Genomic DNA, 25,120 nt, shown 5'->3' with positions numbered 1-25,120 from the left:
AAGCAGAACTCAAAGGTGAGAGTGGGACTCAGTCCTCGCCACTGAAACCGCTTGATAGACATCCCAGGCCGAGAATACAGAAGGTATCCTTTGCCCCCGTGCTGACCAAATAAGGTATGGAAGGGGAGGTGGGAGGGGGACAGAAGTTGGACAAGCAGAAACCAGAAGCCTGTAAGGACAGAGGACAAATACCCGTCACCTCCGAAGTTCTGGACAGTGGATCAAAAATCGCAGCAGCCGGCTGTGTGTCACCTCTGCCCAGAGCATGGGATACCTGCTCTGTCTGCACCAAGTGAGGAGCCATGGGACAGGTGTCCCGCTGAACGTTCGTGGGGCCGGAAGCTTGCGGGGGCTTCACCACAGGCATGTAACGCATAAATGTATTCCTCTTGAGCATCATGGGAGAGAGCTAGGTGTGCCACCACCTAGCAAGTAATGCAAGTAATACATAAGTGAATTCCTCCCTTGTGGGATGCCTTCATGGTCAAGAGCTAGGTGTCTCACCACTTGAGGAACTTATACGTGCATTCTTCCCAAGAGGGAAGTTCAATGTGCCACATGTGAATAACTAAAAATAAGTGTATTCCTCCCAAAGGGGAAGTTCAATTCACTATGTGGAATAAATCTAATATGGATCAGCCTTTCTGACCGCATTCTCTCCCTCTTTCCATGCCAAGTCTCAAATTCATCGCTGCGCGACAGGTGACAGCAAGTCACTTTGCTTCTTTGTGCCTCAGTTATCTTTAAAATGGGGATTAAGACTGTGAGCCCCATGAGGGACTGTGCCCAATCTGATAAGCTTTTATCTACCCTAGTGCTTAGTACAGTGTCTGGTACATAGTAAGCACTTACAAATACTGTTAAAAAAAAAGGATGAACTGCATCAGGCTGGATCAGGGGAAACCACAAAGTCCTTGGGTTCAAGTGGCCAAGCCCTCGTTGACTTTGGCAGAGGATATGAGGATACAATTTATTCATTGACTGATGTAGCTATTTTTTTTGGTTCTTTTGATGAACACTAAATACTTTGATTCCCATGGCAAAGAATCTACTTGCCATGCTTAAAATGAGGCCACAGATCCACATCAATCGATCATATCTATTGAGTGCATACTGCTTGCAGAGCACTGTACTAAGTGCTTGGGAGAACGTAAAATATAATAAAGTTGGTAGTCACGTTCCCTGTCCACAGGGAACTTAAAGTCTAGAAGGGATGAACTGACATTCATCTTCGAGCCTTCCAGTAAGTGGCTTGTACAATCCTTTTGGTCAACCACACGAGTAGACCAAATAGTATCATTAAAAATAAAAAATAAAAACAGAAAAGCAAAATTTGCCTTTCAAACCCTTCTAGGTCAAGAGAAACTGGACAGAAGGAACTGTGTTTTCTACAACTCTGTTATATAGGTTCAAACTCCCTTCTAGCCTGTAAACTCGTGGAAGAGAATGTGTCTACTAAGTCTGTTACACTGTACTCTCCCAAGCGTTAACTACAGAGCTCTTCACACGGTAAGCGCTCAATACAATTGACTCAGGATTTCATTTCATCGTAAAATCAAATTTCTCCCAATTAAAACAGGCATCAATACCTGAGAATTTTTTTAAATCTTCCAGGGGGTGGCAGTTGTCCATTATCATTTATTCATTCATTCAGTCGTATTTACTGAGTGCTTACTGTGTGCAGAGCACTGTACCAGGTGCTTCGAAAGTACAATTCAGCAACAAATAAGAGATAATCCCTACCCAACAATGGGCTCACAGTCTAAAAGGGGGGAGAGCATTACTGTTTGAGTACCACCATCTTTAGGACACATAATCCATGGGCTCACAAGGATTTTTTTTAAGTACATCCCTGAAACATTCTGCCCATGCCCAGAGACATTAAAGCACCTGCTTGGACTACAGCCTTGACCCAATAACTTTCATTGACAAAACAAAACTTGACCACATCTGTTATCCAACTAATATCAAATTACAAATGGCCCGATGCTACTGCTAACAAAAAATGGGTATTCACTCCAAAGATTTAAGGACACAAGATCAAGAGTAACGGAAACGGTCACCAACAACTTGTTTGCTGCAATATATATTTTAATTCAAAGTGAATCTCGACAGTAATACACCATAAATTCTTATTTTGACACTCACCAAAATAGTCACCTGGAAAACCCGCTTTTTGTGACAAAGTACAGAAGGCTTGGTCACATTTAAATCACTGAGAACTAGAGAGAAATACTATAGCAAACTTTAAGAGACATTACATCCATAAAATTTTTCCCAGTCCTTATTGTAATATTGCACAGTGCAATTGCTACATGGCAAACTAGTGTAGCATAGAAACAAAAGCAAAAATAAAAAGCCACAAGTCTACAAATTGTTAAACAGTAACAGTTCAAACTTAGTAATCAAGTTTATATCATTGGGATCTAAAACAAATCTTCCTACACCTTGCAGTGTGATTTAACTTTTACTTTAAAACCAATCAAGTTAAAATTAGCGGTAAATACAGAGGTTTAAACATTAAAATAAAAGGTTTTGTTAATACAGTAGCATAATTGATTAATAAAACACCCTGAATGAAAGATTAAAAACTGAATATTAATAATTTTTATAAAAAATAATTTGCAAATTAAAAATAGGTATGCAAATCTGTAGTCATGCAGTGTTTTATTTAAAAAAATCATTAGAACCAACAGGAAATTCATAAATTGTTCGAAAAAGGGTCATTTTTCATTCCAGAGATTTTTCATTCATTTGGTGAATTTGACTGATGATAGGATTTCAATATACGCTTCCTCAAAATGCAAAAACAAAATCCAAGATCACAACCTATAAAGAGCAGCCGATTTTCTTAGGAATCAAATGTCGGGGCTCTTGTCCACTTAAAAAGACTATCACAGCTATCACAGCCATGTAACTTAAGATCAAATCGAAGAAAACACATCAGGGCAATGAAAGTCACATGGCCCCAAGCAAAGTGAAAACTATGACATCAATCAATCCTTTACTCTTGGTATCCCCAGCATATCCACTGCTGGCAATGGATTTTGAGTGGAAAAAACAAATCTGATTCCCAGGACCAAGGAACTGGCAGAAACCAGGATTCCACTGGATGACATAAATAAACAACTATGAAGACTGTGATGAGGCAAAATCATTTTACTTAAGTGTTTTCTTGACTCCCATAAACGGATGATTCTACAAATTGGTAAATAGATTTCAAATTCACCTCAGGCTATTCTTCCTTTTCTGATGTAGTAATAATTGTACAAAATGCATAGAGCTGTTTACCAAAAACCTTGGAACTTTGGGGGGAAAAATGGATTCCTTCATTTTCAGTGTGACTAAAAAAAAATGTACTGCTGGTATTGGCTTTTTGACCTAATACTGCTCTTTTGGGTTTGTCTTTTAAACAATCAAATTCAGGCACATTTATTCCATTTGGTCATTAAATAAAACACTGCTTCTGTTAATGGAGCAAAGAAAATGTATTTGTTACTAGCTTATTGACAATCCTGGTAGAGCTGAACTAGTGGTATGAAATCCATTCATTAGAAAAAGAAATCCTGTAACTCAAAACATTTGGGAAGTTGAAACTCAAATGTTTTGCACTGTTTTTCCAGTAAATGCTATATATTCCAGATTTTGCTTTTTAAAATAGAAAGTTAAGTCAAGCCTGCAAGATACAGCTTCTCAAGTGTCTATACAATGTCAATATGAAAACATAAAAAATTAAGTTACATTGATACATCCACTTATGCAGTGATGAGCTCAAAAGTTAATGGAGATAAAATACTGATGCAAATAACACACCCCCAAAATAACATATGCAATTATCTTCCATCATTTACAATACAGTAGTTACAATGACACTCCAAACATGAAAGCAAAGTAAAAATCAAAACCCCTCACTTCTATTTCATGTAATTAGACTTATACAGAAATTAGAAGGCTAAGGAAAACTAGTTAATCACCTAAGTTCACAGCTATCTGAAGTGGCAATCATTATATAGCAGCTTATCTATGATACATTCAAGATAAATGATACAATTTATTACTTGCCCATAAGCTAAAACACAGCCTCAGTTTAATACCTTTCCTTAAATCCCATCTCTAGTCTACAATATACTTGAGGTCTATGCAAAAAGTAGCTACCTTTTATAGGAAATGGATGATTAAGTCTTTGGTGCTGCAAAAGCAACTTCATTTAAACAGAACAAATCAAAACAAAACGAAACAAAACAAAAAACCAAGACGCACTTCCTAGGGAAGAAAAAAAAAAAGGCAAAAAGCATGTCATTTATGTCCCTGACGGAATGTATTAAATAAGCAAACACCACCAATAGGCTAAAAACAAATACCGTAATGTAAAAAGGCTAAAATTTAACATTAACACATGCATAAATGAAAAATTGCACACAAAGAACTCACATCTTTTCAAGCTTCAATAGTAAATATTCTGCTACTATTTATTAAATACTGCATGGGTTTGCCCAAGCGAAGATGAAACCACGTCACGAATCAATGAGCATTTTGCATTTTCTCTCATTACCTAGTCAGAGTCATGCCTACCGCCCTCTATACGTTTTATTAAATCCAATTAGACAGCAAGCACTTTCGGAATAAACTACTTAGGCAGGATTGCAGTTCCATTTAACAGGATAAAATGCTGTGTGGTGAGGATTTAGTCTTCCGCTACTCAGTGTGGAATCACCTTTCCTTAAGTACTACTAACTGCTTGCTTTTTTGAAGCTAGGTCATTCTGAAAATTCAGACAGCAGAATTCAGCCGTAGCCCAGGCGCTGCCCTCTCCTCCTAAGGAAAACCACCCCATACCAAAAATCAGACCACACAAAACCCAAGGTGAACGTTACGCTATCAAAAAAGAAAAGAAAAAATCAGCAGATCTGAATCGTAAGTGCTGCAGTCCTCAACATTTATAATATAAGGAATAACATTAACAACCTCAAATATTTAAGGCACTATGTGTGGGGACGGTTTACAATGCAGCTGAGATTATTAGGACGATGACATTAAAGAGCAATGTCTAGGCAACGTCTTGCCCATGCAAAAGACACATGCAAATGTAAAGAACGATAGCTCAACTTCTGTAGATAAGTGACTCAACATTGAAACACCAAGACACAGATAATACAAACATTTACTTGTATACCGTACTTCTGACATATGTGCATCAGTTGCTCTAGATCTGTACACTGAATGGCTTCCCAAATGTAGACGTGTCTTGCACTAGTTAGAAGGCAATTTTATAAAAAATAGATGGAGCAAAATTGGACTTCTGCTCCCATAAGTCACCTGTCTAGAGTTACTATATAAGAAGATAACATGACCAAAGACAAGTTATACCAAATGTGCAAAACACATTAAAAGTGAGTTGGTTTTTTTTAAAGCTCAAAGTTGTTTAAATTGCACCCAAGTCTACATGATTCAAAAAATATTCTTCTTGTTGTGCCATGGCTAATATTTATTAAATACCATGTTTGTTTTGTCTGTTTTTTTTTGTATTTTAAACCAAAGGTTTGTATCATTGAGCTTCCTCAACAGACCGTATTTGAGTTCTCACATATATGGATACTGGCTGAGTTTGGTTGGGCTCAATGGGAATCCCGTGTAAGCGGGGGATGCGGTGATGTAGGGATGGGGCGGGAAGATGGGTTTGTACGGAGTCCGGTGAATGGTGGGGGAAGCTAACAGGCGGGGATTGATGCCCACTGGGACTTGGTGAACTAAGCCACCGGGATGAGAGATGCTGTAAGCCGGATGCTGTAATAGAGGTCTCGAGGTACATGGGGAGGCCAGGAGGTGGGCCACGGGGGCGGTCGTGCTGAGGGGGGCAGATGGCGGGTAGGGAAGGAGAGCAGGTTGTCCTCCAAGGGGTGCGCTTCCAGCCAAGTGGGCGTGCACCGTGGGGTGATTCGGGCTTCCATGGGAGAGGGGGAAGGGGTGGTTGGCAGCAACACTAGCCGCGATGTACGCTTGCTGTCTTCGATGGCCGTAGTTTCCATTCCACTCCTGAGGTCCGGATCCAAAGTGCTGGACCTGGTCGGGCGGAAAAACCAGACAAGAAATAAAACAAAGTGACTCGTCCTAGGATCCACCAAATGTCTTTTTGTGGTGGATGGCCCCTCCCCACTCGCTCCCGACTTTAAACTGGGTAACCTGATATTCCCTACGATGTTAACAACTACTCTCGGTTCTGCCAGTAAGCGTGTGTTCCATTATGCACTTTGGCTACAATGCCCCGGCGGAGTTAAGGAATGTTCAGGAACCAGCGTGACGCAGAGTTGGAAGAAATGGCTGGGCCCGTGCCCGAGGCGTCAGATGCGGTGAACATAATGATGAGGCTTTTTCCCAACGTGGGGTGCAGCCAGAGTGCGATCCATGGGTTACAGGAGCACTGGGTGTAGATGTAAAGGAAGTTGCATCATTTGAAGATGAAAGGCAAGACCGAAACCCACCAGTTTACCACTATTAGCGACCCAGGATCAACAAAGAACATACAGCACTAGGCCGTAAGCTTGCTCTGGGCAGGGAATGTGACCGTTTATTGTTATATTGCACTCTCCCAAGCGCTTACTACAGTGCTCTGTACACAGTAAACACTAAATAAATACTACTGACTACATGAACAAAGCTATTGATTCAACTGAACAATAATAATGATGGTATATCTGTTAAGTGCTTAACTATGTGTCAAGCATTATTCTAAACTGGGGTAGATGCAAGCTAATCAGGTTGGACACAGTCCCTGTCGTTCATTCATTCATTCAATCATATTTACTGAGTGCTTACTGTGAGCAGAGCACTGTACTAAATGCTTGGAAAATACAATTCAGCAACCAACAGAGACAATCCCTGCCCACAACGGGCTCACAGTCTGGAAGGGAGGAGAAGGGAAACAGGCCTAGGGCTCACCGTCTTAATTCCCATTTTACATATGTGGGAACTGAGGCCCAGAGAAGTGAAGGAACTTGCCCAAGGTCACACAGCCAACAAGTGGTGGAGCCAGGATTAGGACCCAGGTCCTTCTGACTCCCGGGCTCTACTGGCAAAATCAAAAATCACACCCCAAAAAAATCACATCTGAGAGGGTGCAGGCCAGTGCCAGGCAGAATGGGGTCCAGGGCTGGATCTGGCAGTCGGCCCCCTCCTGCAGCTCCTCCTACCTTCCTGAGATAGCCTGGAGGCCACCAGCAATACCACAGGCCACAGTTGTCCCCGTCACTACTGTGAGGGCTGCCGAATGTGGAGGGGTCAGTAACTGTGTCTGAAGCTGCGCGACCATGTCATAGATATCCAGTCCCACCTCCCTCCCGGCCGGGAGAATTTTACACGTGTGTCTCAGAATTTAGTCAGTGGTTTCTGCCCCGTATCACCGCCCACTCCTCGTCTAGATAGTTCATACACTCCGTCCTTTCAAAGCACATGCTTTCCCCATCTATTTCAGCTAGAAGAGTTAGGGGGTTACGGAACACCAGTCCAATGATGCCAGCCTGTTTGGGCACAGTACGGGGAGAAGAATTGGCTAGCGTATATGGTGCCAGCTAAGGTGAGTACCACGTGGTATGTAACAACACATCCTCCGTGTTGTTAGAGAATTAGGTGCAGCTTTATCAGGGAGATTTGGTCTTAAGGTTGTCTACCCTTAACTGCCTTCATTGGTCAGTACGCGCAGAGTAGGAAGAGACATAAAATTAGTCCATGTGCCAGCTACGGTGAGTACCACCTGGTGAGTATGTAACAACACATCCTCCGTGTTGTGAGAGAATTAGGTGCAGCTTTATTAGGGAGATTTGGTCTTAAGGTTGTCTACCCTTAACAGCCTTCATTGGTCAGTATGCGCCGTGTAGGAAGAGACAGAAAATTAGTCCATGTCTTTTCAGCCCAGAGTTCAACGGGGAGACAGATGCTGTGTCAAAATCCTGATGATGGCAAGATAGTTCAGGAAAAAAATGTACCTGACTGAAGTTCAAATGTTGCTGCTGGAATGCTGATGTCAATTTTTGCTGACGGTTACCCACAGCTGAAGGCTGGTTTAATCTTCCAGGGGCAGATCGACCTTTTATCAACGGCTGGCAAGCAGGATCTGGAAATGCAGACATTTTGGATGAGTTTTTTTCCCTTCTCAGAGAAAATGGAGAGCTAAGGCTCTCCTTTTGTAATTTGCAGAGGATGGGTGCTTCGGAGAGACTTGAGTTTAAAGGAAAGGCCTGCTTCTGAGCAATGAAATTTTCCAGGTATCACCTGGCAAAGAGACTTGGTGGTTCTCAGGTGCAGGTGTCTGGGACATTGCCAACAAGGTGGGTAGGACTTGGCGGCATTGCCAGGACTGCTAGGGACCCCTCCATCCAAGGCTGAGACCCCATCTCTAGAGGGGTCTATTCTCAACAAACTGCCCTGATAGGGAGCCCCTCTGCTAACTATGGTCTGACCTGCAGCTGTGGGAAACTCTAGCAATGAAATTCTTCCCTGCCAGGAAGACTGGACCCAGAAAAGTCAAACAAAAGAGCTCTGTGGGCAGGATTAGGGAGAAAAACCTTATTCCTCACAGTTAATGAGAGAAGAACAAGAGGAACGAGCCACACCGACATGCTACAATACTCCAAGCTCGATCTCTGATTCTACTAGCTAGCACCTGGGACCACATAATAATAATAAAAATAAAGGTATTTGTTAAGGGCCTAATAATAATTATGGTATTTGTTAAGTGCTGTTTTAACAGCAAGCCAAGCACTGTGATAGATACAAGGTTGGACACAGTAACCTGTCCCACACAGTGCTTACAGTCTTAACCCCCATTTTACAGGTGAGGTAACTGAGGCACAGAGAAGTTAAGTGACTTGCCCAAGGTTGCACAGCAGACAAATGGCGGAGTCAGCATTAGAACCCACATCCTCTGACTCCCAAGCCCATGCTTACTATGTGACTAGAACCGTACTAAGCCCTGGGGTAGATACAAGATAAAGGGGTTGGACACAGTCCCTGTCCCAAGTGGGGCTCACAGACTAAGTAGGAGAGAGTAGGATTCAATCCCAATTTTACAGACAAGGAAGCTGAGGCACAGAGTAGTTAGGTGACTTGCCTAAGGTCACAGAGCAGACAAGTGGCAGAGTCAGGATTAGAACCCAGGTCCTCTGACTCCCAGGCCCGTGCTCTTTCCACTAGTCCACTGTGCGTCCTGCAGTAATTCCTGATGCATCACTGGACTGGACATTTACCCTCCCTCAACCCACGTTCGAGAAGGTCACATAATCTGCATTTTAATACATGAGCAGAAAGAAGTTCACTTAAGAGGTGGGGGATAAGAAGAAAAACTAGGTTGATCATTATCAGTTCCACCCTGCGCAATGACCGGAAGACCGAAAAATGTGAATTTACCCGTATTTGCCATCTGTTCATCTGTATTTAATCTATTCTCTATTCTCATCGGTGGTACCACCACGGTGCAGACAGCTGGCTTGGCTTCTTGGTCGGCAGAGGCTAGGGAGTCCCCATTTGGATGGTTGTCTTCTGCAAAACTGCTCTCTGCAAAGGGACTGTCGTGGCCCGAAGAATCTGACGTTGGGGACCCATCCACGGTATCACAGCCGCTCTCTTGCTCATCGTCTGACATACTACAACCACAGGCATTATTACTAAGTAAAATTGCTTCTTCTTTCATAGAAAATGGATTAAAGTGTAAGACTCAATCGGTTTCGGCTGGATTCCCTGACCCACGCTTGGTTTTGCTCGGCTGACGATCTCTTCCTATTAGCCATGGTCAGGGTTGCTTCCCAGTTTTCCCTAAATTTATTTCTCTTTTTTGATGGTATTTGTCAAGTACGTGTCAAGCGCTGTACTATGAGCCGGGGTAGACATGAGCTAATCAGGTTGGACACGGTCCCTGTCCCAGGTAGAGCTCACAGTCTTAATCTCACTTTACAGATGAGGTAATGGAGGCATAGAAAAGTTAAGTGACTTGCCCAGTCACAAAGCAGGCAAGCGACCGAGCTGGGATTTGAACACAGGTCCTCTGACTCCCAATCCCATGCTCTAGCCACTATGCATGCTGCTTCTTTCCCACCAAATAACCGCTCCCTTTAGCCTCAGAGTTTAGTCACCGGTTCTTCTGCCCACTCTCTGAGTCTCTCGTTTTCTGGACACACACGGCCCTCCCTGAATGTTAAAGGATCCCTGAGTTTGGAAAACAAGAATAACATTTTGATAACATTTCAACAGAGGACAGAGGCAGAAACTATTATCTGGGTCCATTTTCCATTAAAATCCTAAAAGTTAGGATCCTAAATTTAATCCTAAAATTAAAAGTGATAATAATAATAATAATGGTATTTGTTAAGTGCTTAACTATGTGCCAGGCACTGTACTAAGTGCTGGAGTGGATACCAGCAGATCATGCTGGACACAGTCCCTGTTCCATGTGGGGCTACCAGGCTCAATCCCCATTTTACAGATGATGTAACTGAGGCCCAGAGAAGTGAAGTGACTTGCACAAGGTCACACAGCAGACAAAGGAGCTGTGGGGCTGTCCATCTAGGCTGACCATGCAGAGTTCTATTCCTATGGAAGGGAAAGAGGTATTCCAGTTTTGGAAAGAATACTACTTGTGGTATTTGTTAAGTGTTTACTCTGGGCCAAACATGGAGGTAGATACACAATAAAGAGATCAGACAGTTCCTGCCCCACACAGGGCTCACGGTCCAATTAAGGGGGAGATTAGGTAGTGAATCCCCTTTTTTACAGATGAGTAAACTGAAGCACAGAGAAATTAAATGACTTGCCCAAGGTCACTCAGCAGGCAAGTGGCAGAGATGGGATTAGAACCCAAGTCCTTGGACTCCCAGACACAAGTTCTTTACATCAGGCCATGCTGCCTTCCCATGAATTTCAATTTTCATCCACATTATAAAAAATGTTGGTAATGCCAAAATACAAATTCATCAGGTCCATTTTAAAAAGTTGGGGAGGAAGAATAGTCACGTTTTTAAAAAATGTTTTAATTAAAGGTATTTTCAGCACATGAAATGAAGGATGTTGGAAGTTGTGGTTATTCTAAACTTGCAAAAGTCAGATGATGCTTGCTTAACAGAACTTCAATGTCCCATCTGAAGCTCTTTCACGTATTAGGAGAGTACTTAATGACTAAGTGTATTTTTTTAAACAATTGCCTATCCCGGTAAATTTACAAACACACTGAGGATATAGGATGATCCGTGCTAACTGGTGGCAGGGGAGGAAAACTCATGGATTCCACAAATGGGAGGAACTCATTTGCTACAGACTTCTCTCCATTTCCATTTCCTCTTTATATCCCTAAATTTTATCAGCACTTTATTTGTGTCTATAGCCATAATTTATTAACTTATTTAGGTATATCAATGTCTGTCCCCTCTTTGGACCATAAGCTCCTTTTGGGCCGGGAACTTATCTATGCCATTATACTGTACTTTCCCGAGAGCTTAGCCCAGTGCTCTGCACACAGTAAGCGCTCAATAAATATGATCGAATGAAACAACGATTTACAGAACCAGCGTGGTGTTCCTGTGTGGCTTTGGGGAGCGTACATGCAACGTCGTGCTGGGGGAGGTTCTAGTACCTGTTGGGCCTCTTGCAGGGTGATGGGCTCGTTTGCCCGGAGGAGCTGGTGCTCAAAGTGCTGTCGGGGCTACTCAGCGAGCAGGCGCGGTTGATATTCAAGGTGCTCTGGCAGGCCTCGCAGTCTAGGCTGCCTTTACATCTGAGATAAAACAGAAAAGGCACCTCAGAAAATGCACCAAATGTCCTGGATCCCCTCTGATTTATCATCCCATCTCCAACCCATAAGGGGGCAGGGGGTGGCGGGGGAGGGATGTTTCCGTCGGCCTGCCTGGAGCGTGTTAACAGGCTCCCCGGGAGGGAGATCACCGTACTCTTGTTGAGCGTTTCTCTCCTAGGCCAGTAGCCAAGCCTCTCATTTAGGGATTGAGATTGCATTATCTTCATCGGGGAGGAAAGGAATGCTACCACTGGCTGATCTGGTATTGGCCATAAGTGATGCAGGATTAGGAGGTAAAGATGTTCGTTTTGGGACCCTCCACGGCAGGCACTAAATCGACTTTCCCTTTTAAAGCAAATAGGGTGATCGCCAACAAGCTACGGAAAGGAGAAAGGAGTTATCTCATCCCACAAGAGGGTGCTATCATAATTAATGATCGGAATGAATAAGGCCGGTCAGTGAACTTACTCTCCGAGCGAATGTCTTTGTGCTGTATCTTCTTCATCAGTATCACTGCTAATCGTGATCACGCTCACTGCAGGACTTGGGGAATCCGCAATGAGAATAGTCTGCCGTTGCTTGTTTGAAATAGACGAATCAGGATTTTGCCTGACTGGTGTTTTACAACTCCTCTCTCCTCCTTCTGAGTTATGATTGTCCTGTGTTTCTAGGCAACTGATTCTCTCAACAGCTTTCATATTGATTATCTTTGGAGAAATAAATGCTGAATTTGGGATATTGGTATTTTGCAGTGAATTACTCCTGCAAAGAAACGTTTCAGTTACTCATTTTGTATAAGCATTTCGGTGGAACGGACTTAGACTTGAGACTTTACATGAGCTTTGACTTGCAGGGAATCAAGAAGACATACAGCTCTGACATTCAGATCGCAAATTTTAATACAAATAAAATGTAATAACCACTAATTAAGACTACATAGGCTAGGTCCACATCCAAGCCAAAAGACCACCTGTGCACACATATATTAGTGCAGCAAGAACACTGACTGGCCATCAAAACTCCTCTGCATGCTTCAGGAGTTTCTTCCCAAGCACTCTGCTACATCCTCCCAAAGAATGAAGTGGACCAGGCGGAGAGCCGGTTGGAGGCTGTTGCCCAGAACTGTGGCCAAGAGGACGAGGCGAGGCCAGCGGATGGAGCTCACCATAGCCGGGTCTTTTTTTAATGGTCCTACTCTCTCTCTCCTCCCTCGAGCTCCCCTGGCCTGCTGATGCTGACACGGAGCCCTCTCTCCCATTACTGCCGCCCCATCGTTAGACAGGGTCCTTACGCTAGAGGTGTTTATATGGCTAAAGATATATCATAGGTCAAAAGGGCAATAAAGACAATCTTACCAAGTGAAAGCATTTATTTCCTCTCTTCCTGGCTCCCATTCCATTAGTTTTACCAAAATACCTCTGAGAAATTAAGAAGGGAGCTGGCTTAGTGTTTGTTTTTAAGCAAGACTATCAAAGAGGTCATTTTGAATTAAAAAGAAGTGACCCTTGTGTGCATGCAATATTTACTTTGAAGATGAATTCTCACCTTCTACAGAAGGGAAGAGGTACTAATACTGACCTGTTCTGGCACATTTTGTGTTTCTTGGTAGTGGCAGGCTGAGGCCAGACAACATGCGCAATCCCCACACTGATGGGCTGAGGAGCCGAAAGCGTTATCTGATTGGTTAAGAGCGGCTGAGGCAACACCGAGTTGTAATGATTGCTGTGTGAAATCATTTTCCTAGAGAGAGGAACAAATACTTTAAGGAACACGAAAGCGCCAAACTGGGGGAAAAAACTGAATGGACCGGAACCCAAAACCTTATCATTAACCCTAAAACCTTCCCCAGGGCTAAGGTGGTGTTTTTAGACCTACCCCCAGTCTCCAAGCCTCTGTGGGCCAGCCACAGTCTCGGAAGTTAGCGTGGTCGTAGAAGGAGCCAGGGCTGTAACTTGCTGCCAAGCAGGAATGAGGATCTGCTGGGTTCGGTTAGACCACGTCTGGAGAAGGAAACAAAAATTACCCCTTCTGCTGAGGAATTCTAAAAGCAGATGTCATGAAGTCAAGTGCTTACTTCAGTGTTTTGCAAACAGTAAGTGCTCAATAAATACGACTGAATGAATGAACAGGGAACACTTTTAAATAATATCCTGAAACTTTAAAATGCATAAATTGTATTGCTCCCTAGTATGATGTTACCCATCCTTTACGGATGCAATACATACTTCGGGACTACTTTGCAGATCAAAGTAACTCATTATTTTTACAAATCAAAGCTCAAGAAAGATCTTGGGTCTGGGAGTCAGAGGACCAGGGTTCTAATTCTGGCTCTGCCACTTCCTTGCTGTGTGACCTTGGGCAAATCACTTAACTTTTCTGTACTTCAGTTTCCTCCTTTGTAAAATGAAGGTTCAATACCTATTGTCTCTCCTACTGTGACCACCCTGTGTGACACGGATTGGGTCCAGCCAGATTACTGTGTATTTACCTCAGCACTCAGTGTAGTACTTGACACATAATAAGCGCTTAGCCAATTCCACAATTATTACTCTCAAATCCAGAGGGCTGCATCATTTGAAGGTATCAGAAGCCCTTAAATGCTCAAAGACACACCTGAGAGAGGACTCCGGGCCGAATCTGAAGAGGCTGAATGGGTGGGGCCTGGGTCACCAGGGGGACTGCATTGTCCACCCTAACTGAGTAACTGGTCGGTTTGCCATGGTTCGCAGGAATACCTGAAAGAAGAAAACAACGAACAGCCTTCACACAAAAACTCAGTGTCAGCCAGAGAATAAGCAATGTGGATAAACTAACTGGCCAACTCCTTTCTTTCCACCTACTCCTTGAGGTCCCAATTGTCCTCCCCAATTCTGAAGTCAGAATCTCCAACATCCTTACATCAAAACATTTTCTCTCTTTTTATACGTCACAGGCAAGAAAACACTTTTCAAGGTTTTATGCAAAACACCTTCTCTCCTAAAAGCAGCAAAAATGTTTTGTAATATCCTGGAGACAATGTATGGATGGGTTCTAGGTGAGCACACAGGATAAATGCCTTACTGGATCGTGCCAACAATCCTCCTGCACCAAGCCAGAGTTCTGGCTCTGACTCCTAAAGACATCTGGAGGAACAATGTGATGGTTGTTCCCCTGGGGATGTCCCTAACAGTGAAGATGGGTGGGCCTTTCAACATCCCTCACTTTAATGATTCAACATGGACTTATCCATGAATCTCTCTAAACCCTTCTTCAACCTTTTAACTTCTCCAACTTTTTTGTCTAAAATACCTAACCTTTCCTCTTCCCCTCTAAGGTGGACTTTTCAAGCACAAATGTATCCAATTCTTCTTGGACCTATTGTTTTCTGCCTTCCTAACTTTGGTGAGTATACCCCCCTGCTATCTGAGAAAGTTTCTCCATTTATCTGTTTGTAACCTAAAACTTCCAGGTCAATTAGTTTAGTTTTGTTGTTATGAGGTTTGGTGAACAACATATCATGTTTGCTCTCCCCAATAAACCTACATAATTTTATACACTTTTCTCCCCACACCTGTCATCTTTCCAAAAGAGTGACTTATTTAACCTCTAGAGAGAAGGTGAGAAATGCTATCATCTCCCCTCTCCCATAGTTCACTTTGCTTATACACCATCTGCCCTAATCTACTTACTAAGAAAGGAAAGGAAAACTTTGAAAGGTTAGAAGCCAGAAAAGTATTGACTTACATCCTATTGAGAAATAACTTAGGCAGCCAAGAATCCATAAAAACCAATGCCAGACTTTTTTTTTTACATACATTTGAGACATCATCAGATTAGGCACACACACACACCAAACTGCAATGCGAAAATATTTTTTCACTATTTCTTTAGGAAGCCTGAGCATGCAACTACACACTAGAAACATCAAAGAAGCGGGTCAGAGTCCTAATATCTACCAATAAAACCAATTCTTGTTAATATTCTTTTGACTTCTAATGGCATCATTTGCCAAAAAGTGTGAAAGCAATTACAAACTTTCAGCCTCAAAGTCTCCAGGTGATGGGCAAGTTTTAGTAGCTGCATTTTTCAGTTGGGGAACTTGGGGCACAGATTATTTAGGTGGCCCCTCCTATGCCATGACATAGGCACTGAATAACAGTGCTTTCCTTTCTTGTGGAGTTTTATCACTTATATGTGTAAATTATCCAAATAGGTTCCAGAGAGTAAATGAATGTGATTCATTTTGTTTTGAGGGGGATTGAACAGGGGTAGCTTTCTATAACAAGGCCAAGTCTGCACGGGGCAAAGTGAATGCTCTTTGAAAAAGAAAAATACCCAAATACTCATAGAAACACACTTATTTTCCATCCAATAAAAAGGGAATTTGCAACTTCTTCTTTCCATTACTTAGGGGGACTGCCTGAACACAATTTGCTTGAAGTCGCTCAGAGAGGGTTTATCTGGCGTGGGTCATTCTAATCGAGAGCTTCTTGTGTGACTCAGAAATGATTTGATTGACTCAATCAATCAATGATATTTTCTGCATTCTTGGACTGTGTTTCCACCTAATTACCTTGTATCAACCCCAGCACTTAATACAGTGCTTGGTACATAGTAAGAGCTTAACAAATACCATAAAAAAGTCAACCCCAGAAAACCAGAAAAAGACCCACTAAGTGCTTGGGAGAGTACAATACAGCAGGGGATGATAATTCTACAGTGCTTCTTCCCCAGACTCTTTCCCAATTTTCAGGGTGGTCCCTGAACAGAGACCTTCTGTAGTCGGTCAGAGATCTTTTATGACTGTCAGAGACCATCTCTGAACAGAAACCTCTCCCCCCCATCCCCACATAATCAGTAAGGAACTGTCTTTATCAGAGACCATTCTTGATTAGTCTGGAAGCCATCTTAGTGGGTATAGGCCAGTTATTAATACATCAGAAGTCTCTGATCAACCAGGATTGGTTTCTATTTGATAGGACACGGACTGGAAATGTTTATGTCACAGTCAGCCCATTAGGGGGTTGTAGTGGTATCAGGGGTGCTAGGGATAGGCTCCGGGGGAAAGCCACGGTTTGTGCAAGAGGGTGAGGGGGGTGCCACAAACTTTCACCATATATGCAAAGTCCTTTCCCCAAGAAAGTTGGTTTGGCCCAAGTTTTACATTTGCCCCGTTCAGATGTGGGTCATAAACTTGATATTTCAATTGCAAAAATCCCCTCTCAAAATCATGCTATGCCATCATAAAATATAGTGAAACTGGTTTTTTTTGTTTGTTTGCTTGTTTGAAGCTTCTGATAACAGAGTTGTTATTTTCTTTCCATTTGGGTCTTAAAAATTCCTTACAAGTATCTTAAAGCTTGGTGTGAATCTGAGTTATTTCAACACAATTCTACACATTGGTACTCATCTCCTTACCCCTTCCAAAAAGCAGCTCTTGGTCAGGAAATTCTCCAAGAAAAGGAATATAAACACCCCCAGGATGTGTAGGAACACTGCAGCAATGGATAATCTCTTCAGAGAAAAAAGCAGAATTCACTTTGACGAGGATGAAAGGGAAGCACGAATCCTCCAACCCACCAAAAAGAAACTCATCCAGTTTTGAGCTCCTTTCCATCACTGCTGACCCAACTCATGCTACCAAGCCCCCTTCCCCCATTGGTCTGGTTACCAATAATACCTAGAAGGTAAAAGAACTCAATGTTTAGGGGGTGCACAGAAAAAAATGGTACTTTTTTGAGTAACTAGATTTGTGTTCATTACTAAATAACCAGATAGCAAAGCTCAAACATCGCCTAAGAATTTCGAGCAAAAATAAGATCCTTTTTGCCAAAGTGGGCTCAACAATGAGCGATTTATCTTATTACTACTCAAAGGCAGTTACAATTCCTCTCCTGAATTCTCCATCACTTCACCCTCTACGGGAGACATTCAGTCTGCAGGCAGAGTTCTGCAAAAACCTGGTCTCTTATTTAAACCAGTCTGCACTTGAGCTCCACAAATGTGGAATACAAGAAAATTTCAAATTAAAGGGCAATAGCTTGGGCCAAAATTACTAAAAAGATATTAGATATCACAAACCACTGTTTGACTGCAAATGTTCTACTAACCAAGCTATTACCTAATAAGAAATGAACTCTTCCCCATCTATATTCCATGCAAATACATTGAGCAGAGAGTCTTTGACTGACTAAAGGAAAAAACTTAATTTCTAAAACTAGCCCTCCTGCATTATGTTTAAATAGCATAGGGATTTTACAATCTTGTCCTTCTGTTGCCTATCTGTACTTATCAATGAGCTGAATGTTTCATAAAATTCTTAAAATTCTTTTTTCTCTTTTGTCTTTTGTGATCTGTTTACACCATTCTCTGACACCTAAGTCTACCACCATTTTTTGAGTTATGAATCCACACCAACAGTTTTCAGGTTCTATAACTCCTTGTTACAGTAAGGTGGCTCTTGGGCATGGACAGCTGGAATTTATGTAGCTACTCCCCGGAAGTAAGCACTTAGAAAAAATTCTGGGAGCCTGATCTCTCAATCTTGGGAAAACATACTCTCCCAGAATAGCTTCAGAAAGCTATTCTTTGCTTGGACAATTTTAGACCAAAGTTTTCAAATTATTATTGTACAGCAGTAATTTCTTATTGGAGAAGCAGCAGGGCCTAGTGGAGAGATCATGGGCCTGGGAGACAGAAGAACCTGGGTTCTAATCGTGGCTCCACAACTGTTCTTCTATGTGACCTTGGGCAAGTCACTTAACTTCTCTGGGGCTCAGTTAGCTCACCTGCAAAATGGGGTTTAAGACTGTAAACCCCATGTGAGACATGGACTGTGTCCAACCTGATAAATTTGTATCTACCCTGGCACACAGTAAGTGCTTAATACCATTAAAAAATATACCATTGGTTATTTTTAATTATTAAATTTTGAGTTACTATGCAACTATTTTCAGTTCTAAAGATCCTTGTGAGCAGTGAATGTCCCACTTACTTCTTTTTTGCTTCTCAAGAACTTAGTACAGTATGTTGCATCTAGTGGCTGCCTAATAAATGCTGTTACAACAACCACTATTATTACAACTATTATTCTTATTATTACTACAACTACTGCCGCTGGTGCTGCTATTCTACTCTGAATATACTATTTTGCTTAAAGTACTTCCCAGTGTTTTCCAGTGTTCTCTCTCCAAAAGGCAGGATTTGTCTGGACATCCCACAGCTTGGTTGTTTTCTGTTCTCCACAGAAAGAAATTGAGAACTAACAAGATGAGGGTTTTTTTTTTCCTTGCAGCCTTGCCACCTAAAACTTTCTGAAGGACACTCACGCCAACTAAGAACCACACAACTTGAAAATTTCACTAATTTGCATTTGAGAAAAAAGACATTTCACAGCTTTTCTCACTGCACCAACTGATCTACTATTCGAAACACATAAAGGACAAAAAATAATGAAAACATGACCTGTCACCATGTGCCCACATTAAAAATTAAGTGAGATTTTTCCCTAATCAAAATGTATATGGACAGAAGCAAGAGAAACTGATTTAATAGTAAAATGTTGCATTAGGATTCTGATATCCAATTGAAAAAGTTAAATCATTTATAATTACTGCCTTCTAAATGTGGCAATTTAACTGAAGAAAAATCAGAATGAGGGCATCTTTTATCCGATTTTGCTTCAGAAAGATGTTGAGAATTTGCTCCTGAAACACCTATGCTTGTTACCCCTCCAGTTCAGTCACGCAGCTCAAAGTCAGGAAGATTGACAAAGATAAATCAATCAATGAGTGGTAATTCTTGAGTGCTTACTGTGGGCAGAGCCCTGTTACTATGTGCTTGGGAAAGCACAATACAATAGAGTTGGTAGGTGGGATCCCTGCCCACAAGGAGCTTAGACTCAATGGTATTTATTGAGTGCTTACTGTGGGCAGAGCACTGTTATTAAGTGCTTGGGAAAACACAAAACAAAAGAGTTGGTAGAAGGGATCCCTGCCCACAAGGAGCTTAAACTCTACAGGGGAAAACCACCCATTTTCTTATCTTCATAAGCCTGCAGTGGGAAAACATTATGCTTAAAAAGACTTGCCTTGGATTTTTTTCCTCACTGTTCCTTGGTAGAATACTAACAATGGGCCTCCTGCGTATTAATGCCACAGCATACAGGCTACTTTATAGAGTTACTTATAACTCTAGAGACTAAAGGAAAGACTTGGAGAATGGTCAAAAGTTTAAATTCCAATGAAGGAGACTTGAATTATTCTAGTCCAGCTCCAACAGAAGAAATAAAGAGGGGACCAGGAGTGAAAGAAAGTGCCCTTAGAAAGAGAAACTCAAAGGGAACAATACCTTGAATAGCTGGGGGGCAGATGATGAGAGTCTGTTGGAAAGCATCATTGCAGCCAAACTGAGCAGTTCCTGCCTGCAGGGGTATTCCGTGGTGCATGACCGAATGGGCAGATGCAGACAATGCCTGAAACATTTAGTTTGAGAAGACCACACTGAGAGTCTACTTTCTGGGAATCTCTCTTTTCCTCTCTCTCCCTCCCTCCCCCTTTCTTCCTCTCTGTCTCTCTCTCTCTCTCTCTCACACACACACACACACGCACAAACACACACAAAAGAAAGGAAATTCATCCTCATTTTCTCAAAAACTAAAATCGAGAGAATAAATTGTGTCCAGCAGAGGGCTCAACAGTAACATCATCTTAATGATTGGAATTCTAAGTGAACAAAAAAACAAACAACAAAAAACCCCCTCCTTTTTTGCTAAAAGGAATCAATAATTATAAAAAAAGAAGGGATCCCTCCTAGCCTAAACTTTCCGGATATTTCAAAATGAGCAGAGGGACAAACATATGATTTCGCATTTGTAAAAACAATACAAGCTTTTACCTGACTTCTTAATGTACCAATTTTGGAGAAATTAGCAGTCAGATTAGCAGCACTGCCTGAGGCAACTGGTCTCATGAGTGAGGTTTTATTGCGATTATTTATGTCATATGAATTTGAGTGAGATTTGCAAATGTCCATGATATGAAAACAAGATTTTACACTGCAAGAGAAAGACGAGTGCATCATTAACCACCATTCGGAGGCTCAGAATTTTAAAATGACTAATACAGTGGGAAAATACAAAATGGCTCTCAAAAGCAAAAAAAGATCAATTGAATTGTGAAGATTACACCCACAGGGAAACAATGAGGGATACATTTTTACAACTTCCTAAGATAGGAAATCCAGCATACCCATGAAAGATTCTTAAAATTAATGAAAGACTGCATAGAAGGTCAGTTGGTGGTGGTGTTCAGTGACGAAGAAACTTCTAAATTTCTAAAGCAACTATTTGCAAAATATTTTGAAAAAGTAAGGATTGCATGCATGTTTCCTTTTGTTTCTCATTTATACTAATTTTTTAAATTCTGGCATTCCTACCTATGGATAACATTATCTCAGGATCTGGGAAATTAAAATGTACATCTATTTATAATTTATTTCATTTTCAAAATTATATATTCAAATGTAAACTTTAATATTACATACTGGCTGCTATGAGGGAAATCTAATAGGTGCTTCATGTTAACAAAAGCATGATTTAATGTCTCAGCTGGAGTGATCCTTAATTCAGCATCAATCATCAACATTTTCTTCAAAAGGCTAACAAATTCTCTTCTATCAGCTTTCTCTGCCAACAGATCACTTCCTTCCAAATCCATCACCATGTTCACCTAGAAAATCAAAAGTTCAACATATGGCATCAAAAAGAAACAAAACGCCCAAAAACAAATGAACACCCACGATACCACCTTGGAAAACTGTAGACTTCAAAGTATGAAGCACACTTGGCGTATTCAAAGCAGAATAAAGCCCTAAAGATATTTTGACTCTAAAGGACCACTTACTGAGAAGTCACTTGCATATCATAATAATTAAAGAGACAATTCCAAATTTATTTATGAACTAAAAGGGAGGTGTAACCGAAGATTTTAAAATCTGCCAATGGAGCTAGGAAGTCTTGAAATTAAAAAAAAAAAGAACGTCACCTCAACTGGAAAACAAAATATGTACTCTAGTAAAACAGTTTAAGGACAGATGTTATTCAAGAGAGAACAACCCAACGACTTGAGATGAGTTAGGGTCTGGGCATCTAGCTGAAACCACTGAATGGCTTACATTTCACTAAAGATACATGTTTTAATCTTTAGTGCTGGAGTTCATCATTACAGTAGAAATAAATACCATTCTGATATAGTGACTAGGATACTTACATGCACTATATCATCCAAACTGCTGAAAATGTACTTTCTGGCTTCTTTAGACTTCATTCCTGTCTCTGCCTCATGTTCTTCCAGTGTCTGTTAAATAAATGCAAGCAAAGTGTGTGGCATTAACTTCTGTTTCAAAAATCTCTCCAACTGTCTTACCCTGAAAGTTCTTTTCACACCAAATCCTAATATTCTAAAGTGGGCAAAATTTGGAGCACTTGGCCCTTGATAGTGTACGGACAGCAAGGTTAAGAAAACAGGTCTCATGCATAATTAAAATATATTTCAAGAGTTATTCTGATTCTGAAACTGTTAGAAGATGATGGTTACCTTTAATCTCCAACCTGAATGTGGAGTATCTGTTTCTCTACAAAAGAATCTTGCAGATTTTGTACCCACATTTAGCAACTGTTCTCCAGGTAAACCTTGAGTCTGTGAAATGTAACGAATCTGAAAAATAAATTTACAACAGCAATGTTATTGATAAGGCCTCATTTTGAACAATTATTTAAGATGGCAAATTGAAGACTGATCATAGGTAAAATTCTTTATAGTGTGAGTCTTTTTGATATAAATTATTGTGCTGTTCAATTCGGGAGATGAAAATGTGTTCCACGTTAAGATGTGAAACTGATATTGTTTTTATTAACTATATATATGAAAAGATCTGGCTTGATTTCAAGTACGTTTTGCAAACCTCTGCTGCCTCAAAATTTGATAGGCACCCTGCCTATAGCGTATAACTGACTTCTTTAAACCACAGTGGTCTGTCAACATAAAAATTAGCAACTAGTAATGCATTCGGAGTTCTTCCATTTATTCTTCTATTTATTTTATTTTGTATGTTTGGTTTTGTTCTCTGTCTCCCCCTTCTAGACTGTGAGCCCACTGTTGGGTAGGGACTGTCTCTATATGTTGCCAACTTGTACTTCCCAAGCGCTTAGTACAGTGCTCTGCACACAGTAAGCGCTCAATAAATACGATTGATTGATTGATTCCACATAAGAATGCAGGATTAGACTAGTGAAGGGCATCGTGACTATTGCTTTTAAGTATAGTACTTGATCTTAGAACTAATTAAAAAACATGTATGTTCAAACCAAAGTAAAAGCAGTATTTAGCTTGTCCTTGATAATATATAAAAGTTCATCTTACGTTTGTGAAAACTCAACTGCCTACATATTCTCTAATGTTAAAATAAGCTAGTATACAGATGAATTAAGAATTAATCCCACTGAAGAACAGTATGAACAACTGGCATCTAACTGCCCGCATGGCTTATTCAAAATAAGGTTAATAAATATTCTTCCCTTACCAAGCACCTTTTCTTCCCCAAATCTTTTTCAAAGTAAAAAAAAGCAACCATTGTGTGATGGTCGTGAAAGCTAAGTCTTAGAGGGTAAAGGAAGACAATAGTCACAATCTAGAACTGGCCATTGGAAGAAGGCAACGGTAAACCATTTCTGTATTTTTACCAAGAAAACTCTATGGATCCACATTCCAGAACAACCTTATGACAGAAGATGGGACATTCTGAAGAGGATGTGTCCATGGAGTCGCTATGGATCGGAAGTGACTTGACAGCATTTGAAGAAGATGAAAAATTGGCCATTAGCTTTGTCCCCACAACGTTTTGGGCTGGGTGGGTGGCTGATCCTAGGCCACCCACCACTGAGGGATAAAAGTAAAGCTGCCAAGATGGAAGCTCTATGGAGATTACTCAACACCTCCACTGTAGTATGTGACGACCCTTACAAAGATATCTTCCATGTTCAAAGATGACCCCATTGACAGTGAAATTCCTGTTCTCCCTTCTACTTAGACTATGAGCCTCATGGGAGACAAGACTTAGCTTGTATCTACCCCAACTCTTAGAACAGTATTTGACACTTAGTAAGTGTTTAACGAATACCATAATTATTAGCATTTTGTCAATGGCCTTTCGCCACTGGTAGACAGACTACAGCTCTGGATCAAAGCCCTCTTTTTGTGCCGACAAACTCACTTGCCTGCCCAGCTAAGTTCTGGAGTCCAATGGAGACTTTTTTCCCCACTGAACAAAAGAATTAGCTGGAAGCTTTTAGCGTATTTTGTGTTTCTAGGCCCAGTCAACCTGAAGAGTTTTCAGCACTGATCAGATTACCTATATCTCCCCTCTACTTTTCCATATCTCCAGTCCCCTCGAGGACCTGCCCCCTCCAAATTCTGCCCCAGGTGAAAAGTTGGCAGTGTGGCGATAGTAAAAAAAAAAAAAAAAAGGGAAAGACCAAAATATTGCATCTCCCACATTTGACTGGAAGCTGTTCCATCTTTAGTCATTAGGAAGACATATTTGGCTTTCATTGAAAATTTGCTGATTGCAGGAAAAGCAAGACAAAAGCTAATACTACTAATTTACACTTACTATGAGCCAAACACAGTAGTAAGCATTGGGGTAGACACAAGATAATCAGGTTGGATGAATTTTAAATGTTTTTCTAGTTATAGGATCAATCTTAGTTTTTATGCAAAAGTTGTAAGATGAGAATTCCTAAGGAGTCTGATTTTTTTTATAGTGGGGCATGGGAAGGTGGGGCTGGGGGGCAGCTGAAGAACGCGTCACTTTAGGTAGCACCCAAATTGCTTAAAACTGTTAAAAAAATTCCAAGTGGGAATAGGAAGAAGCAGCCCATGGATAATGAAATATTGATCCTCTGCCTGTTCTCAGCAACTCTCTCCCATACCTGGTTCACACTAACAATGCTAATGACAATGTTTATTTGCATTGCATAGATCCTCCTTTTAAGAATCAATGGGGCAATTTGGATTGCATAAATGGATCCTTTTTTATATCATTTATTTGTAACCAAAACTTATAAATAGAAACAGTGAGCCTGTCTGACACAAATGAAACTGTGATGGTCTGAAGCCTATCACATTAAGGTGCTGAAATGAATTTCCATTAGTGACATTCTGTGAAAGTAATCTTTCCTCACTGCATTTAAATCTGCTCCTTTTATCTCCCACAATCCACACTTCACATTTTTGCTTACTTTTATTAATAAATCATATTGACTTCTTGCACCTGGCAATACAAAAAGGGAGGAGAATTTGGAAGGAATGC

General features: G+C 41.1%; 1 protein-coding gene across 6 annotated transcripts in view; it reads right to left on the bottom strand.

Moving 5' to 3' along the window:
* Nucleotides 1-2,070: 2,070 nt before the first annotated feature.
* HIPK3 (homeodomain interacting protein kinase 3) overlaps nucleotides 2,071-25,120 on the bottom strand; it is a 132,896-nt gene continuing 109,846 nt past the window's right edge. For 3 of the 6 annotated variants that reach the window (XM_038764875.1, XM_038764876.1, XM_038764877.1), the window contains exons 4-18: nucleotides 22,348-22,467; nucleotides 22,021-22,107; nucleotides 21,296-21,480; nucleotides 20,648-20,807; nucleotides 20,102-20,225; nucleotides 17,171-17,266; nucleotides 14,387-14,508; nucleotides 13,649-13,773; nucleotides 13,352-13,513; nucleotides 13,129-13,191; nucleotides 12,242-12,535; nucleotides 11,615-11,755; nucleotides 9,400-9,635; nucleotides 7,980-8,107; nucleotides 2,071-6,060 (exon numbers count right to left, since the gene is read on the bottom strand). In XM_038764875.1, the coding sequence (XP_038620803.1) occupies nucleotides 5,581-6,060; nucleotides 7,980-8,107; nucleotides 9,400-9,635; nucleotides 11,615-11,755; nucleotides 12,242-12,535; nucleotides 13,129-13,191; nucleotides 13,352-13,513; nucleotides 13,649-13,773; nucleotides 14,387-14,508; nucleotides 17,171-17,266; nucleotides 20,102-20,225; nucleotides 20,648-20,807; nucleotides 21,296-21,480; nucleotides 22,021-22,107; nucleotides 22,348-22,467 (2,523 nt within the window). In that variant the 3' untranslated portion in view covers nucleotides 2,071-5,580. The remainder of the gene's footprint in view (nucleotides 6,061-7,979; nucleotides 8,108-9,399; nucleotides 9,636-11,614; nucleotides 11,756-12,241; nucleotides 12,536-13,128; nucleotides 13,192-13,351; nucleotides 13,514-13,648; nucleotides 13,774-14,386; nucleotides 14,509-17,170; nucleotides 17,267-20,101; nucleotides 20,226-20,647; nucleotides 20,808-21,295; nucleotides 21,481-22,020; nucleotides 22,108-22,347; nucleotides 22,468-25,120) is intronic. The other 3 variants (XM_038764879.1, XM_038764878.1, XM_038764880.1) reach the window with 3 other exon arrangements.

Source organism: Tachyglossus aculeatus, chromosome 22 (assembly GCF_015852505.1).
Source record: "Tachyglossus aculeatus isolate mTacAcu1 chromosome 22, mTacAcu1.pri, whole genome shotgun sequence".
In the NCBI taxonomy this organism is placed as follows: Eukaryota; Metazoa; Chordata; class Mammalia; order Monotremata; family Tachyglossidae; genus Tachyglossus; species Tachyglossus aculeatus.
This window is presented reverse-complemented; position numbering and strand designations above follow the sequence as displayed.